We start from the raw sequence: 16,154 nt of genomic DNA, 5'->3' as shown, positions 1-16,154 counted from the left end.
TTAGATTTGAATTGTAATAATAGATTTGCATAGAATATAACTGATGTACAATTCTGAAGCGTGGGTTCTTAAATAATATTTCATTTGCAGTGTTTTATGCCATACGTCATAGGAGCAGACTCGGCCCATCAAGTCTGCTCCACCATTCCATCATGGCTGATCTATTATCTCTCTCAACCCCATTCCCCTGCCTTCTCCCATAACCTTTGATGCCCTGACTAATCAAGAACCCATCAACCTCTGCTTTAAATACACCCAATGATTTGGCCTCTACTGTTATCCATGGTAGTGAATTCCACAGATTCACCACTCTCTGGCTAAAGAAATTCTATCTCATCTCTGTTCCAAATGGACATCCATCTAGTCTGATCTATACCCTCTAGTCTTGGACTCCCTCACTACAGGAAACATCCTCTCCATAACTGCATAATCTAGGCCTTTAAATATTCAGTAAGTTTTGGTCAGGTGCCTCCTCATTCTTCTGAACTCCAGCGAGTACAGCGACAGAGCTATCAAACACGACTCATGTGTTAACCCTTTCATTCCTGGGATCATGCTCATGAACCTCCTCTGGACACTCTCCAATGCCAGTTTTCTATTTTCTTAGATAAGGGGCCTAAAACTGCTCACAATACTCCAAGTGTGGGCTGACCAATGCCTTATAAAGCTTCAGCGTTATATTTGCCTTCCTCACCACCAATTCAAATCCAATATTGGATTTTCATGGAACTAGGTTAAGGGAGCTTAATTAACTATTGCAAGTAGAAACTCAAGGTTCCACATAAATTTATCAAAGTATATATATGTCACAATATACTACAGTGAGATTTGTTTTCTTGTGGGCATTCACAGTAGATAACCAATAAACAACAGAATCAATGAAGAACTGCAGACAAAGATGAACAAACAACCAATTGTACCTATTTGTATTTAAGCATCTTCAAGGAAATTTATTATAGAAGTATGTATGTGTCACCATATACAACCCTGAGATTTATTTTCTTGGGACATTTTCAATAACTGCAAGAAACAGAGTAGAATCTTTGAAAGACCAGACCCAACAGGATGAACAACAACTAATGTGCAGAAAAAACTGTTCAAATACTAAAAGGAAAAAAAAGAAATAATAATAAACAAAAATAAACAATAAGTATTGAGAACATGAGATGAAGACTTCTTGGAAATGAGTCCAGTACAGTGGAAACATTTCAGTGATGGGGAGAGTGAAGTTCTGTTCAGGAGTCTGATGGTTTAGGGGTAATGACTGTTCCTGCACCTGGTGGTGTGGGTCCTGAGCCTCCAGTACCACCTTCCTGATGACAGCAGGAATATTTAATCAGTAAGCTCATTGATTTAGATTCTGTAGACTTGGAATCTATCACTATATTTTACCACTGCAGACGTTTCTTATTCAAGTGTGAAAACATGGCATTCTGATTTGAATTAGGAAGATTACTATTTAAAAAGGCCTTTTTTTTTAAAGAAGAGTTTTTACTTTAGGATGTAACAACAAATTTTCCAATTTCCAGCTGCAAGTTCTGAATTCCTAGAACCAAACAAGATGGATGTTGATCTCCTCATTGAAATAGGTGTTGACATATTGATAATGGGGGAACATATTCAATGTTATTTGATTACTGAAAAAGTTATATCTGGAATTTATGCTCAGTAATGACTATGGAACAATGTCATTCCGTTTTTTCTCTTCTTGAAGCATTTGGAATATTCTTTTAGGACCAGTGTGTGTTAATGGGATTTTGGATTGATAGCTGTTAATGTGGTTGGAATTTCATAAATTAATTCAGTCTGTTTTTTCTGTGACTTAGAGACTCCACCATTCAGTGAGGCACCTAATTTTGCTGACCAGACCGGAGTGTTTGAATATTTTGTAAACTACTACAATCCTGGTGAACATATGTATACTCTGCGACAGGTGGTAAAACAGCGACCTATAACCTGGGCAAGTGATGCTGACCAAACAATTAGTGTTATTGGTGATTACATGTGGTAAGAATTTGGTTTATTAATTTTAAAAAATAGAAACACAACCTGCTTTGGATGCACTATCTTTTGATTTGTAAATTCACTGATGTTGCCACTTGATCTTTTCATTGCATTTAGAACACAGACAGTACAGCACAGGAAAAGGCCATTCAGCCCACAATGATGTGCTGAGCCAATTATATTAGTAATCAAATAACCAACCAAACTAATCTCCTCTGCCTACACAATGTCCATACCCTTTCATTTTCCTCACATTCATCTGCCTCTCTAAACGGCTCTTGAAGTCCCTAATGTATCTGCCTCTACCACCACCCGAGGCAGCACATTCCACCGACCACTCTCTATGTAAAAAAACAAAAAACACTTACCCCTCACATCTCCTTTGAAATTAACCCCTCTCACCTTAAATGCATGTCCTCTGATAGTAAACATTTCAGCCCTGGGAAAAAGAAACTATCTGTCTACTCTATCTTTGTCTCTCATAAATTTATAAACCTCTATCAGATCTCCCTTCAACCTCCACCGCTCCAGAGAAAACCAGCCTAGTTTGTCCAACCTCTCGTCATAGCACTGCGTTCTAATCCAGGCAGCATCCTGGTAAACCTCTGCTGTCCCCTCTCCAAAGCCTAAGCGTCATTCCTGTAGTGGGGGTGACAGATTGAATGCAAAACTCCAGAAGTGGCCTAACTAAGAGTTTTATAAAGCTACAACTTAAGTTCCTTTCTCATGAACTCAATGCCTGGACTTCAATTTTGTGAAGTGAATTTCTATCACTTTACAAAATGCCTCAGCTGACTTTTCACAGTCAGTAAAACCTCAGACTTTTTAACATTTTATGATCACCTGCCATTGTGTTAGTTCGTTCATTATGTGCCATGCCATATGACGTGGGCGATTATGATCTTTCCATGACCATGATTATTCTTGGCAAATTTTCCTGAAGAAGTAGTTTGTCATTGCCTTCTTCTAGGTAGTGTCTTTATGAGACAGGTGACCCTAGTCATTATCAATAGTCTTCAGAGATTGTCTGCATGGAGACAGTGGTCGCGTAACCAGGACTTGTGATATGCACCAGCTGCCCATGCGACCATTCACTACCTGCTCCAGTGGCTTCACACATCACCGTCACCAGCCTACCCACCATCAAGGACGTATATACAGAAAGGTGCTGGAACAGGGCACGTAACATCATGGAGGATCCCACCCACCTGGCTCATGGACTGTTTATCCCTCTCCCATTGGAGGGGGAGGCTACATAACATAAGGATCCAAAGTAGTAATTACTTTGTTCCCCTTTACACTCTTGTATTGGAAATGACATTAAACTATACATTTATTTTAGTGATGCAACATGCCACAGGTCATTCCAACCCAACGAGTCACAGCACCCCAGCAACCCACCAATTGAACAATGACCAATTAACCTACTAATCGGTACATCTGCACTGTGGCAGGAAACCGGAGTACCTGGAGGAAGCCCACTCACTCACAAGGAGAATGTACAAACTCCTTCCAGACAGCATTGAAATTGAACTCTGAACTCCGAAGCCCCAAGCTCGTGCTAACTGCGGTGCTACTGTGGCACCCCGTGGTTATGGATTTAGAGCATTTAGAGAAGTAGATTCAAAGATATGCTCAATATTCTCCTGAAAGAATGCAACATCCCAAATGTCTCTTGGAACTTGTGGCTCATAAAAACTCAGGGTAGACAAACGAGCACTCAGGATGGTATGAATATAACAAGGATGTTGCCAGGACATGAGGATCTGAGGTATAGAGGAAGATTCAGTAGTTTAGGACTTCACTCCCTGGAGCAAAGGAAATGAGGGGAGATTTGATAGAAGTATACAAAATTATGAGGGGTAAAGATTGGGTAAATGTAAGTAGGCTTCTTCTGCTGAGGTTGGGTGGAACTACAGCTGGAGGTCATGTGTTAAGGGTGAAAGGTGAAAAGTTTAAAGGGAACATGAAGGAACTACTTCACTCAGAGGGCGGTGAGAGTGTGGAATGAGCTGCCAGTGAAAGTGGTGGATGCGGGGTCGATTTCAACATTTAAAAGAAATTTAGGCAGATATATGGATGGGAAGGGTATGGAGGGCTATGGTCCATGAGACTTGGCAGGTTTATAGCTCAGCACAAGCGAGATGGGCTGAAGGGGCTGTTTCTGTGCTGTAGTGTTCTATGACTCTAAATAACCCAATGAGACAACACATTATGAGGTGATCTCTGCTTGCTTACTGTCAGACTTTGAGACTGAATTTTTTTTCCTCAGGCAAGATTTCAATATAACTTGCGATGTACTCATTGAGACGCCCAATACTGGAGGTGTGTTCATTGCTGGAAGGGTGAATAAAGGAGGGGAACTTATTCGACATGCAGAAGGATTATACTACTGGATCTTTGCCGATGGGACGTACAAAGTTACTAATGACTTGCGTAAGTGTTAGTTATTACAACTTCATTGCCTGTTTTGAAGAGAATTGTCATTTCAGTGGTTATTTAGGTTAATTACTGCTTCTAAATCTAGGCCCCTTGCAATTAGCAAATGCTGTTTTTGTTTCACCGATCTTGGTACCTTTTAGCTGTCACGTACAATCTTCACTCAGGTTGGAGTTAGTGTGTCACCCTCTCTGTCTGGCTGATCAACCAGATCTTTGAGGAAAAAATACACTCAAGGTGTTTGCGAAATGCCTTAAGGTTTTAAAGCGGATTGTTTTCTGAAATGGAAAATCTCTTGTGATTTCCAAGAAGATGTAGTTTTTCAGAAGTCAAATTCATCTGACTGTACATAGATACAATCAAGCAAAACAATGTTCCTCCAGACCACGGTGTCCCCACAAAATATATCACACATAGTACCTGAAACAAAATATTTCCACAAATAAGTTGATAAAATACAATTAAAAATGCATGTAGTGTGCATCACAGATAAACAGAACAGCTTGCTCTCCTAGTGATGAGACCTCGGTGGTGGCAGGGTATTCATTAGTTTCACAGCCTGAGAGAAGAAGCTGTTACCCAGTCTGGCAGTCCTGGTCCTGATGCTCCTGTACCACCTTCCCGATGGTAGTAGGTCAAAGAGATTGTGGGATGGGTGGTGGGAATCCTCAATAACACTTTGGGCCTTTCATTTGCAAGTAAATATCACAAATAGATGGGGAGGGAGACCCTGGTGATCCTGTCATCAGTTTTTACTGTCCTCTGTAACGGGCTTGCAGACCGATGCCTTGCAGCTTCTGTACCGCACGACGATGCAGCCAGACAGGATACTCTGAATGGTGCTCCTGTAGAAAGTTGTTAAAATTGAGCCAGGAGTGCCTTCTTGACGAATGAGGTGTTGTGGGACAAGATTATGTTTGAAGAACTAAAGTTATACGAGAAATAAATCTCAAACAAAGATGGAGAAGTCTACTTTTGGTCACTATCTCTGAGCACAAAATGATTTTGACTCATTTGTGGTCAGCTCTGAGTAGTCAGTCAGTATGGAAGCTGATGCTTCTAGTACAGACTTCCTGCCCCATCAAGCAAGTGATTTACAATAAGGTGTAGAACAGTACTGTGCTGTAAAGGTCCTTCAGCCCATGATGTTGTGCCAGCATTTTAACATCCTCTAAGGCCATTCTAACCCTTCCCTCCCACATAGGCCTCCATTTTGTTTTCATTGATCTGCCTATCTAAACATCTCTGAAAGGTTCCTAATGTATCTTCCTCCGCCACCCCGAGCAGCATGTTCCACCACTCTCTAGACTTGGAGAGATTAAAAGCTGGCTTTCATGTACTTAAAAGGACACTTTCCAGTTATATTAATGACCAATTCCATTTGCTGGCCTAATTCTTTGGTTATTCAGGGACTTTCCCTTTTCTAGTCAAACAGTTAACCTGCATAATTACTTTAAAATACTTAAACTTAACTTCATTAATGCAACTTGATCCTGGAGGCAAAAACATGTTTCTAAATCTGTAACTTTGTCCTACTGGTTAATTTTAATGACAATAAAGATCAAAAATGCCGGCAATATTCAACACATCGATCTGTATCTGTGAGAAGAGAAACAGTCAGAGAGTCATTGCAAACTACAGCACAGAAACAGGCCCTCAGCACATCCTGTCTGTGCCAAACCAGTTAAATCACCCAGTCCCACTGACCTGCACCACAACCCCCCGCACTTCTTTACTTCAAAGACTGTTGGTGAAATTTTCAAGCAACACACATCAAAGTTGCTGGTGAACGCAGCAGGCCAGGCAGCATCTGTAGGAAGAGGTACAGTCGACGTTTCGGGCCGAGACCCTTCGTCAGGACTAACTGAAGGAAGAGCTAGTAAGAGATTTGAAAGTGGGAGGGGGAGATCCAAAATGATAGGAGAAGACAGGCAAAAGGTATATGAGAGGATCATGGGACAGGAGGTCCGGGGAGAAAGACAAGGGGGGGGAACCAAGAGGATGGGCAAGGGGTATAGTCAGAGGGACAAAAAGGAGAGAGAGAGAAAGAATGTGTGTATAAAAATAAATAATGGATGGGGTACGAGGGGGAGGTGGGGCATTTGAGGAAGTTAGAAAAGTCGATGTTCATGCCATCAGGTTGGAGGCTACCCAGACGGAATATAAGGTGTTGTTCCTCCAACCTGAGTGTGGCTTCATCTTTACAGTAGAGGAGGCCGTGGATAGACATGTCGGAATGGGAATGGGATGTGGAATTAAAATGTGTGGCCGCTGGGAGATCCTGCTATCTCTGGTGGACAGAGCGTTGATGTTCAGCAAAACGATCTCCCAGTCTGCGTCGGGTCTCGCCAATATATAGAAGGCCACATCGGGAGCACCGGACGCAGTATATCACCCCAGCCGACTCACAGGTGAAGTGTCGCCTCACCTGGAAGGACTGTCTGGGGCCCTGAATGGTGGTAAGGGAGGAAGTGTAAGGGCATGTGTAGCACTTGTTCCGCTTACACGGATAAGTGCCGGGCGGGAGATCAGTGGGGAGGGATGGGGGGGACGAATGGACAAGGGAGTTGTGTAGGGAGCGATCCCTGTGGAATGCAGAGAGAGTGGGGGAGGGAAAGATGTGCTTAGTGCTGGGATCTCGTTGGAGGTGGCGGAAGTTACAGAGAATAATATGTTGGACCCGGAGGCTGGTGGGGTGGTAGGTGAGGACCAGGGGAACCCTATTCCTAGTGGGGTGGCGGGAGGATGGAGTGAGAGCAGATGTGGGTGAAATGGGGGAGATGCGTTTGAGAGCAGAGCTGATGGTGGAGGAAGGGAAGCCCCTTTCTTTAAAAAAGGGGCTTCCCTTCCTCCACTATCAACTTCCTGTTGTTTGCGTGGTGAAATTTTCATTTTGGCCAATACAGATGGATGATAGAAACATAGAACTCTGAAAACCTACAGCACAATACAGGCCCTTCGGCCCACAAAGCTGTGCCGAACATGTCCTTACCTCAGAAATTACCCAGGATTACCCATAACCCTCTATTTTTCTAAACTCCATGTACCTATCCAGGAGTCTCTTAAAGGAGTCTCTTAAAATTGTGCCCTGTTGTGCTAGCCATTTCAGCCCTGGGAAAAAGCCTTTGACTATCCACATGATCAATGTCTCTCATCATCTTATACACCTCTATCAGGTCACCTCTCAGCCCCCACCGCTCCAAGGAGAAAAGGCCGCGTTCAATCAACCTATTCTCATAAGGCAAGCTCCCCAATCCAGGCAACATCCTTGTAAATCTCTTCTGCACCCTTTCTATGGTTTCCACATCCTTCCTGTAGTGAGGCGACCAGAACTGAGCACAGTACTCCAAGTGGGGTTTGACCAGGGTCTTGTATAGCTGCAACATTACCTCTAGGCTCCTAAGCTCAATCCCATGATTGAATGTCATTGCCACCTTAACCACAGAGTCAACCTGTGCAACAGCTTTGAGTGTCCTATGGACTCGGACCCCAAGATCCCTCTGATCCTCCAAGCTGCCAAGAGTCTTACCATTAATGATACATTCTGCAATCATATTTGACCTACCAAAATGAACCGCTTCACACTTATCTGTGTTGAACTTCATCTGCCTCTTCTCAGCCGATCGATGTCCCGCTGTAACCTCTGACAGCCCTCCACACTATCCACAACACTTCCAACTATTGTGTCATCAGCAAATTTACTAACCCATCCCTCCACTTCCTCATCCAGGTCATTTATAAAAATCACAATGAGTAAGGGTTCCAAGACAGATCACTGAAGCACACCACTGGTCACCGACCTCCATGCAGAATATGACCTGTCTACAACCACTCTTTGCATTCTGTGGGCAAGCCAGTTCTGGATCCACAAAGCAATGTCCCCTTGGATCCCATGCCTCCTTACTTTCTCAATAAGCCTTGCATGGGGTACCTTATCAAATGCCTTGCTGAAATCCATATACACTACATCTACTGCTCTACCTTCATCAATATGTTTAGTCACATTCTCAAAAAATTCAATCAGGCTCGTAAGGCACGACCTGCCTTTGACAAAGTCATGCTGACTATTCCTAATCATTTTATGCCTCTCCAAATGTTCATAAATCCTGCCTCTCAGGATCTTCTCCATCAACTTACCAACCACTGAGGTAAGAGTCACTGGTTTATAATTTCCTGGGCTATCTCTACTCCCTTTCTTGAATAAGGGAACAACATCTGTAACCCTCTAATCCTCTGGAAGCTCTCCCGTCCCCATTGATAATGCAAAGATCATCGCCAGAGTCTCAGCAATCTCCTCCCTTGCCTCTCACGGTAGCCTGGGGTACATCTCGTTCGGTCCCGGTGACTTATCCAACTTGATGCTTTCCAAAAACTCCTGCACATCTTCTTTCTTAATATCTACATGCTCAAGCTTTTCAGTCTGCTGCAAGTCATCCCTATAATCGCCAAGATCCTTTTCCATAGTGAATACTGAAGCAACCATTCTCTCACGTCTTATCCTCTTGCTCTTCACATACTTGTAGAGTGCCTTGGGGTTTTCCTTAACCCTGTCTGCCAACGTCTTCTCATGGCCCCTTCTGGCTCTCCTAATTTCATTCTTAAGCTCCTTACTGCTAGTTTTATAATCTTGTAGATCTCTATCATTACCGAGTTTTTTTTTGAACCTTTCGTAAGCTGTTCTTCTTGACTAGATTTACAACAGCCTTTGTACACCACGGTTCCTGTACCCTATCATCCTTTCCGTCTCATTGGAATGTACCTATACAGAACTCCACGCAAATATCCCCTAAACATTTGCCACATTGCTTCCATACGTTTCTCTGAGAACATCTGTTCCCAATTTATGCTTCCAAGTTCCTGCATGATAGCCTCATATTTCCCCTTACTCCAATTAATGGCAACAAAGTATTGAATTACAAATTATTACATAAAAATTAATAATGATTATTACATAATCATTAATAATTCACTGACAAACTCATGGCAGTAAAATTACTTTAAAACGTGCCATGAATACTATATGACCGTAAGACATGGCCGGCTGGTGGTGTAACGACATCGGCACTGGACCCGGGAGCAGAGGTTCCCGGGTTCGAAACCAGTCAGGGCCGCTCCCGAGTACGTTTTCCATCCATGCCGGGTTGAGTGTCGAGATCGCAACTCAACCTCGTAAAATAAAGGGACATTACTGCGAAACGTCTGTGTGAGGAGTGGTCTCTCTCTCTTTCTCTCTCTCGCTCTCGCGCTCTCTCTCTCTCTCTCTCGCTCTCTCTCTTGCTCTCGCGCTCTCTCTCTCTCTCTCTCTCGTTATGCGTCTTGTTAAAAAAAAGCCATGAAAAAGACATCATCATGGATGCCCGCACGCAGGCACACGCCAAAAAAAGAATAAGATATAAGAGCAGAATTAGGCCATTTGGCCCATCAAGTCTGCTCTGCCATTAATCATGCATGATTTATTATCCCTCTCAACCCCATTCTTCTGCCTTCTCCCCGTAACCTTTGACAGCCTGTCTAATCAAGAAACTATCAACTGCTGCTTTAAGTATACTCTGACTTGGCCTTCACAGCCACGTATGGCGATGAATTCCACAGATCTACCATTCTCTGGATAGAAAATTCCTCCTCATCTCTGTTCTAAATGGACTTCCTTGTATTGTGAGCCTGTGCCCTCCGGACTTGGATTCCCTCACTATAGGAAGCATCCTCTCCACATCCATTCTCTCTCGGCTTTTCAATAATCGATAGGCAGTACAGGAGTCTAGAAGAAGGAAAGTGGCGCTCCATTTTGAATATCATCCCCATTCTCAAGATATTTCTGAGGGCATTGTTTTTTTTTCTCTAATATAAACTGGAAGTCCGATTTCTCGGAAGAGCACAGCGATAGATGTGCTGCTGGTAATTGCTGGACATGAATGAATGATTTTCCTCTTGCAGCTGGGAACATTGTGTTGGATTCAGGCAAATCCGGAACACGGGCAGGAAAATGGCACACTCTCACTCTCAGGATTCAGGTATGCGTCCCGTCCTTGATGTTCAAATGGTTTGCCCTTTCTGTTGTTTTATGTCAATTACATAATTGAAAATTTTAATTGTTTTTCAAGCTAAATGGGAACCCAGGAGAATACTCAGAGTCTAGTGTCACTGGTATTTTGATGACTTACAAAATTCTTTTAGCTACTCGTGAAGACACCGTGGCAGTGTAGCAGTTAACACAATACCATTACAGCTCGGGGCTTCGGAGTTCTGTTCCAGCGTCTTCTGTAACAAAGTTGGTACATCCTTCCCGTGAGCGTGTGCGTTTCCTCCAGGTGCTCCTGTTCTGTCCCACAGCCCAAAGCCAGACCAGTCAGTAAGTTAACTGGTCACAGTAAACTGTCCGGTGATTAGGGTAGGGTTAAAGAGGTGGGTTGATGGATGGCGGGACTTGTTGGGCCGGAGGGGCCTATTCCACACTGCATCTCTAAACAAAATAAAATAAACAATGAATGGGAAAAATGCCCAATCATATCTGCAGAATCTGACCTTCAGCAGTGTGCTTGGGATTCTGATCTCGGAGGAGGAGGTAGCCTAGAATGCTAGTTTCTGATTTGCATCTCAATCAATAGATACGATAAGCTCTAACAGTTACTTCTCTACTTATTAACTAAAATAGTATGATCTGATACCACAAGACCGTAAGACATAGCAGCAGAATTTAGCTGTCTGGCCCATTGAATCTGCTCCAAATATGGGTGTGAGGAAGATGGAGGGATGTGGACATGGTGTAGGTAGGAGGGATTAGTGTCTGGATGATTTTGATTTGCTTTTCGGCTGGTTTGCCACAGTTAGGCTGAATGGTCTGCTCCCTGTGCTGTACTCTTCTATGTTCTAAATATACCCAATGATTGTACCGGGTTATAGTTGCAAAGGATACGTCAAGTCGTTATCATTGTAATCACTTTTCAGAACTGTGTATCAGTGGCAAGGCCAGCACTCTTGGCCTTGTAGAGGCAGGCAGCCTACAGCTGAGCTGTTCTCTAGGTCACTTCAGAGATCATTCACTGTGAGGCTGATAAATCTCCACCATCAGGGACATTATCACCAATGAACTGGGTGGGTGTAGACTCACCTGTAAGGCTGATAAATTTCCACCATTAGGGGCATTATAAGGGATGTTGCACAGGGCCAAATTAACTTGCAGTCGCTTGTCCAATGTACTAACTTTCATCAGCCTATGATTGTGCATGTTTTCCATAAATCCTATCACCTGTGTGTCACTTCTGGCTTGTTGAATTCTGCTGCACTTTCATCGTCGGTGACTCCCTTATTTGCAGAAAGTGAAAGAGGGAGTGTTAAATAAATTTATCTTGCTTTATTTGTGATATAATTTCCTTTAATAACGTATATCTAAAATCTTTATTTGGGTTTGTTGGTGGAAATGAGTGTTTGCTGCTGCCTTTCCCCTTGTTATTCTCTTCAGATCACAGACATTGTTCATCTTCCAAGAATTTTTCAAACTCTGGCTCTGCAAAGAATGGGGTTTCCCTTCCTCTACCATTGCTGCTGCCCTCAGCCGCACCTCCTCCATTTCCCAGACATCCGCCCTCACACCACCTTCCCTCTGCCTTAACAGTGATAGAGTTCCTCCTGTCCCTGCCTACCACCCCCTGAGGCTCTGTATCCAACTCATTATTCTGAGCAACTTCCTCCATCTTCCAGGTGAGGCAACACTTCACCAAATCTGTTGGATCCAATGCTCCCGATACGTTTTGATACTTGACGTAAAATGGGGGACAACTTCATTGAACACCTCATCTCTATCTACCAAAAGCAGAACTCAGTGGCCAACCATTTTAATTCCCATTCCTGTTCCGACATGTCAATTCACAGCCTCCTCTTGTGCCAGGATGAGGCCACCTTCAGTTTATAGGAGCAACACCTCATATTCAGTCTGGGTAGCTGGCATGAACATTGGTTTTTCCTTCCGGTAATCTTTTTCCCTCCATCTTCACTTTTCTCCCATTCTCCACTCTGGCCTCTTACCTCTTCTCCTCTCCTATCCTATCAGACTCCTCCTTCTACAGCCCTTTACCTTTTCCACCTATCACCTCCTAGCTTCTTACTTCATCCACCACCCATCTGGCTTCATCTATCACCTTCTAGCTTGTCCTCTTTCTCCTCCCCTCACCTTAATCTGGCATCTTCCCCCTTCTAGATTAAACAAAAATAAATACTTGAGGCATTTCGCTCTGGTTATAAATTTGCTATACATATTGATTTTAATATGCTTTATGAAGAGTCAAAATATTATTGATAGTTAATTAGGTTGCTGTGAACTACTTTGAAGAAGCAATTTATTCATTTTAATTTCATTCCCACTTAGGATGACTTAGCAAGTGGATTCTTGAATGGCTACCCACTGTGGAAGGGTGTCTATATAGGTCAACCTCGCAACGGCTGGGCTGCTATTGGAACGTGGAGCTTCGAATTGGCTCAGTTTGATAATTTTCACGTACAAGCTGGTTAAACCCAAGTGAATCCATTCCCGTGTGTCTCAAGCACAATGGTGTATTGCCATGTTTGCAGTCCAAAAGTGCCTCAGAAAGAATAAGAGTACATCTTCCCACTTTTGTGTATTTAGACACTGGTGGTGGCTTCTTCTTCACCCTCTGATTTCCTTTCAAGTGCCATTGCTGTGGTACTAGGCACAAGACTTGCTGCTTCAGCCTAATCGGAAACAACTTATGACATTGCATTTCAACCAAATGTTTTAATTTCAGTATATAACACACACACCTGTTCTCCCTTGTACCCAGAATGAAATACAACAAGGTGAAAGGTATTGTGTGAGTATGAGGAAGGTAAACCACCTGTCTCCTTAACTACAATAGCCAGGTTGTTTATCAATGTCTACTGAATATTAGGAAATTTCCTTAAGAAAAGTACAAACGTTTGTATGTACCAGAAGGGCCAAAGCATTCTGACTACTAATCCTTTTTTTTTGAACAAGAATACTTAAAGTTCAAAGTAAATTTATTCCCAAAGTACATAGTGCATATGAGACTCAGTTTATTGTGGGCACTCTCAATAAATCCAGTAACCATAATGGAAAGACTGCACCAACAGGCAAACAACCAGTGCGTAAAAGACAACCAATTGTGCAAATGCAAAAAGAAAGAAAATAAATGGAATAATGATAAATATTAAATATCAAGAGCATGAGATGAAGAGTCCTTGAAAGTGAATTCATAGGTTATGGGAACAGTTCCAGTGATCAGCTGTTTGGACTTGCTGATACTGAGTAAGATGTTAGCGTTGTGGCACCATTGGCCAGATTTTCATTCTCCGTCCTATATAGTGATTCGTCATCTGATATCAGTCTCATGAAGCTCATCTGTTTCCACGACAACTGACCGAGGCTGACCCTGACTGTTTGAAACCTTACAATGAAATTTGAACCTCTGATAAACATTGGACTAGATACAGTATTGACGTCATTCCTAAGGTTCTTTTTCTACCCTTTGTAATGTTGCATAATTGCAGTCCTGCCCCCGTGCATACACTCACTAACCATCCATCGATTACTGCACCCAGTCTTCCGCCCAGCTGCCTGACATGTTCTACCTTCTCTAAACATCGGGGGCGCCATGGTAGCGTAGTGGTTAGCGTGACGCTATTACACCTCGTAACATTGGATTTCAGAGTTTAATGCCGATGCCGTCTGTAAGGAGTGTGTACACCCTCCCTGTGAATACGTGGGTTTCCTCAAGCTGCTGTCGTTTCCTCTCACTGTCTGTTGTAGCAGTGGTCCCCAACCTCCGGGCCACAAAGAATGCAGCGGTAGTCAGGACGCACCCAGCACATCTTTAAGAAAAATGCCGAAATAAACAAGCTAATTAATTAGGTGCCACCCGGCACGTAAATATCAGCCCAGATCAGAGACGATTGCCAATTGTGTCATCTCTGATCTGGGCTGACATTTACGTGCCAGGTGGCACCTAATTAATTAACTTGTTTACTTCAGCTTTTTACTTAAAAGATGTACTGGGTGCGTTCTGACTACCGCTGCACCACTGCATTCTTCGTGGCAATGTATCAGTCCGCGGCCCGGAGGTTGGAGACCATAGTATTGTAGGATATCCTATAATTAGACTAGGGCTAAATAGGTGTGTTGCTGGTTGAAGCAGCTCATTAGGCTGGAAGAGCCTGTTCCATGCTGTTCGCTAAATAAATAAAACATAAAAATTAAACTGTAGACAACTTAACGAGGGGTGATTGATAAATTTGTGGCCTCAGGTAAAAGGAGACAATTTTAGAAAACCTAGCACATTTATTTTTCAACATAGTCCCCTCTTACATGTACACACTTAGTCCAGCGGTCGTGGAGCATACGGATCCCTTCTTTGTAGAAGTGGTCCACAGCAGGGGTGATTGATAAGTTCGTGGCCTAAAGTAGAAGGAGATGAGTTATACAGCGCTGGTCACATGCATGTGCATTTCAGCTCTCTGAGTGAAAATGCAGAAAGTTTGAAGTTTCTCCTCATCTCCTTCTACCTTAGGCTACGAACTGATCAATCACCCCTGCTGTGGACCACTTACTGGAGGTCCAAGACGCTGACTTCTACAAAGAAGGGATCCGTATCCTCCACGACTGCTGGACTAAGTGTGCAAATGTGGGAAAAATAAATGTGCTAGGTTTTCTAAAATTGACTCCTCCTACCTTGGGCCACGAAATTATCAATCACCCCTGATAGTTCACTTCATGTTTAGAGATGAGCTTGACCTCATTCCTTCCCTTCTCTGTAATGTTACTCAGCCTTGTAATCCTGCAATCCCAGAGCTCTGGAACTCCTTCCCTAAATATCTCTGCTCTGCTGATTTTTAGCTTTTTCGCTTCTTAAACGCTGCCTCTAACCCAGATTTCACTCACATCTTTTGTGTCCCTGTATGGTATTATTTTATGAAGCACTGACAATTGTTTTTGTATTTTAACTGATTAATTAATTTGTGCTGTTATTGTTACTTCTACTGAATTGTTACAGGAAACCCGTCAGGAATATTTAGTTGACTTGTTTATGTTACAGAATAATCTTTGGGTTTCTTTCTGATCTGAGTCTTTCTCTAAACCAGATTCATTGTTTTTCTAATGCAAGCATTAGCTTACCATTCTCCAAATAAATAAAATTTTCCTAACTTTTTTTAAGTATTTATTTCTTGAGTCAATAAAAATGATTTTATCTAACTCCTGTGACAAAAGTTGCAGGTTTGGTGGTTATCTGATTATATATTTTATCCTTGGTTGTGATGTTAAGATTGGACTTTCTGCTGACCGGACAGAAGGGAAGGGTAGAATTGTTAATAATTCAATCTGAGATCAAGATTCAACATTGTTTTATGTCACTTCCAATGCATCAGTGTAAAGGAGAATGAAGTAATTGTTATTCTGGATCCGCACAAAAAATACATACTAAGGTAAAGAACAGAATAATAATAAAAAACACGATAAATATAAATACATAAGGCAGCTTATATCCATACATTGATGTTATATCCATAAAGTGATGCTAGGCACAGGAGTGTCTGACAGGAAATGATAAAGTAGTGATGGTTGGGGAGTGTGGAGGGGTGGGTTAATCGGTAGAGGTGCTGATCAGCCTTACTGCTTTGGGAACGTAACTGTGTTTGAGTCTAGTGGTCTTGGTGTGGATGCTACATAGCCTCCTCCCTTATGG

General features: G+C 42.7%; 1 protein-coding gene across 2 annotated transcripts in view; it reads left to right on the top strand.

Annotated features, from left to right (window-relative positions):
* galcb (galactosylceramidase b) overlaps positions 1-14,308 on the top strand; it is an 86,393-nt gene extending 72,085 nt beyond the window's left edge. For both annotated transcript variants that reach the window (XM_063043496.1, XM_063043505.1), the window contains exons 14-17: positions 1,827-2,007; positions 4,277-4,440; positions 10,378-10,454; positions 12,806-14,308. In XM_063043496.1, coding sequence (XP_062899566.1) covers positions 1,827-2,007; positions 4,277-4,440; positions 10,378-10,454; positions 12,806-12,949 — 566 coding nt within the window. In that variant the 3' untranslated portion in view covers positions 12,950-14,308. The remainder of the gene's footprint in view (positions 1-1,826; positions 2,008-4,276; positions 4,441-10,377; positions 10,455-12,805) is intronic.
* The last annotated feature ends 1,846 nt before the right edge of the window (positions 14,309-16,154 follow it).

The sequence above is a fragment of the Mobula hypostoma genome, chromosome 1, assembly GCF_963921235.1.
Source record: "Mobula hypostoma chromosome 1, sMobHyp1.1, whole genome shotgun sequence".
Classification (NCBI taxonomy): domain Eukaryota; kingdom Metazoa; phylum Chordata; class Chondrichthyes; order Myliobatiformes; family Myliobatidae; genus Mobula; species Mobula hypostoma.
The sequence above is the reverse complement of the archived record's forward strand: the minus strand, read 5'-3'. Positions and strand labels throughout refer to the sequence as shown.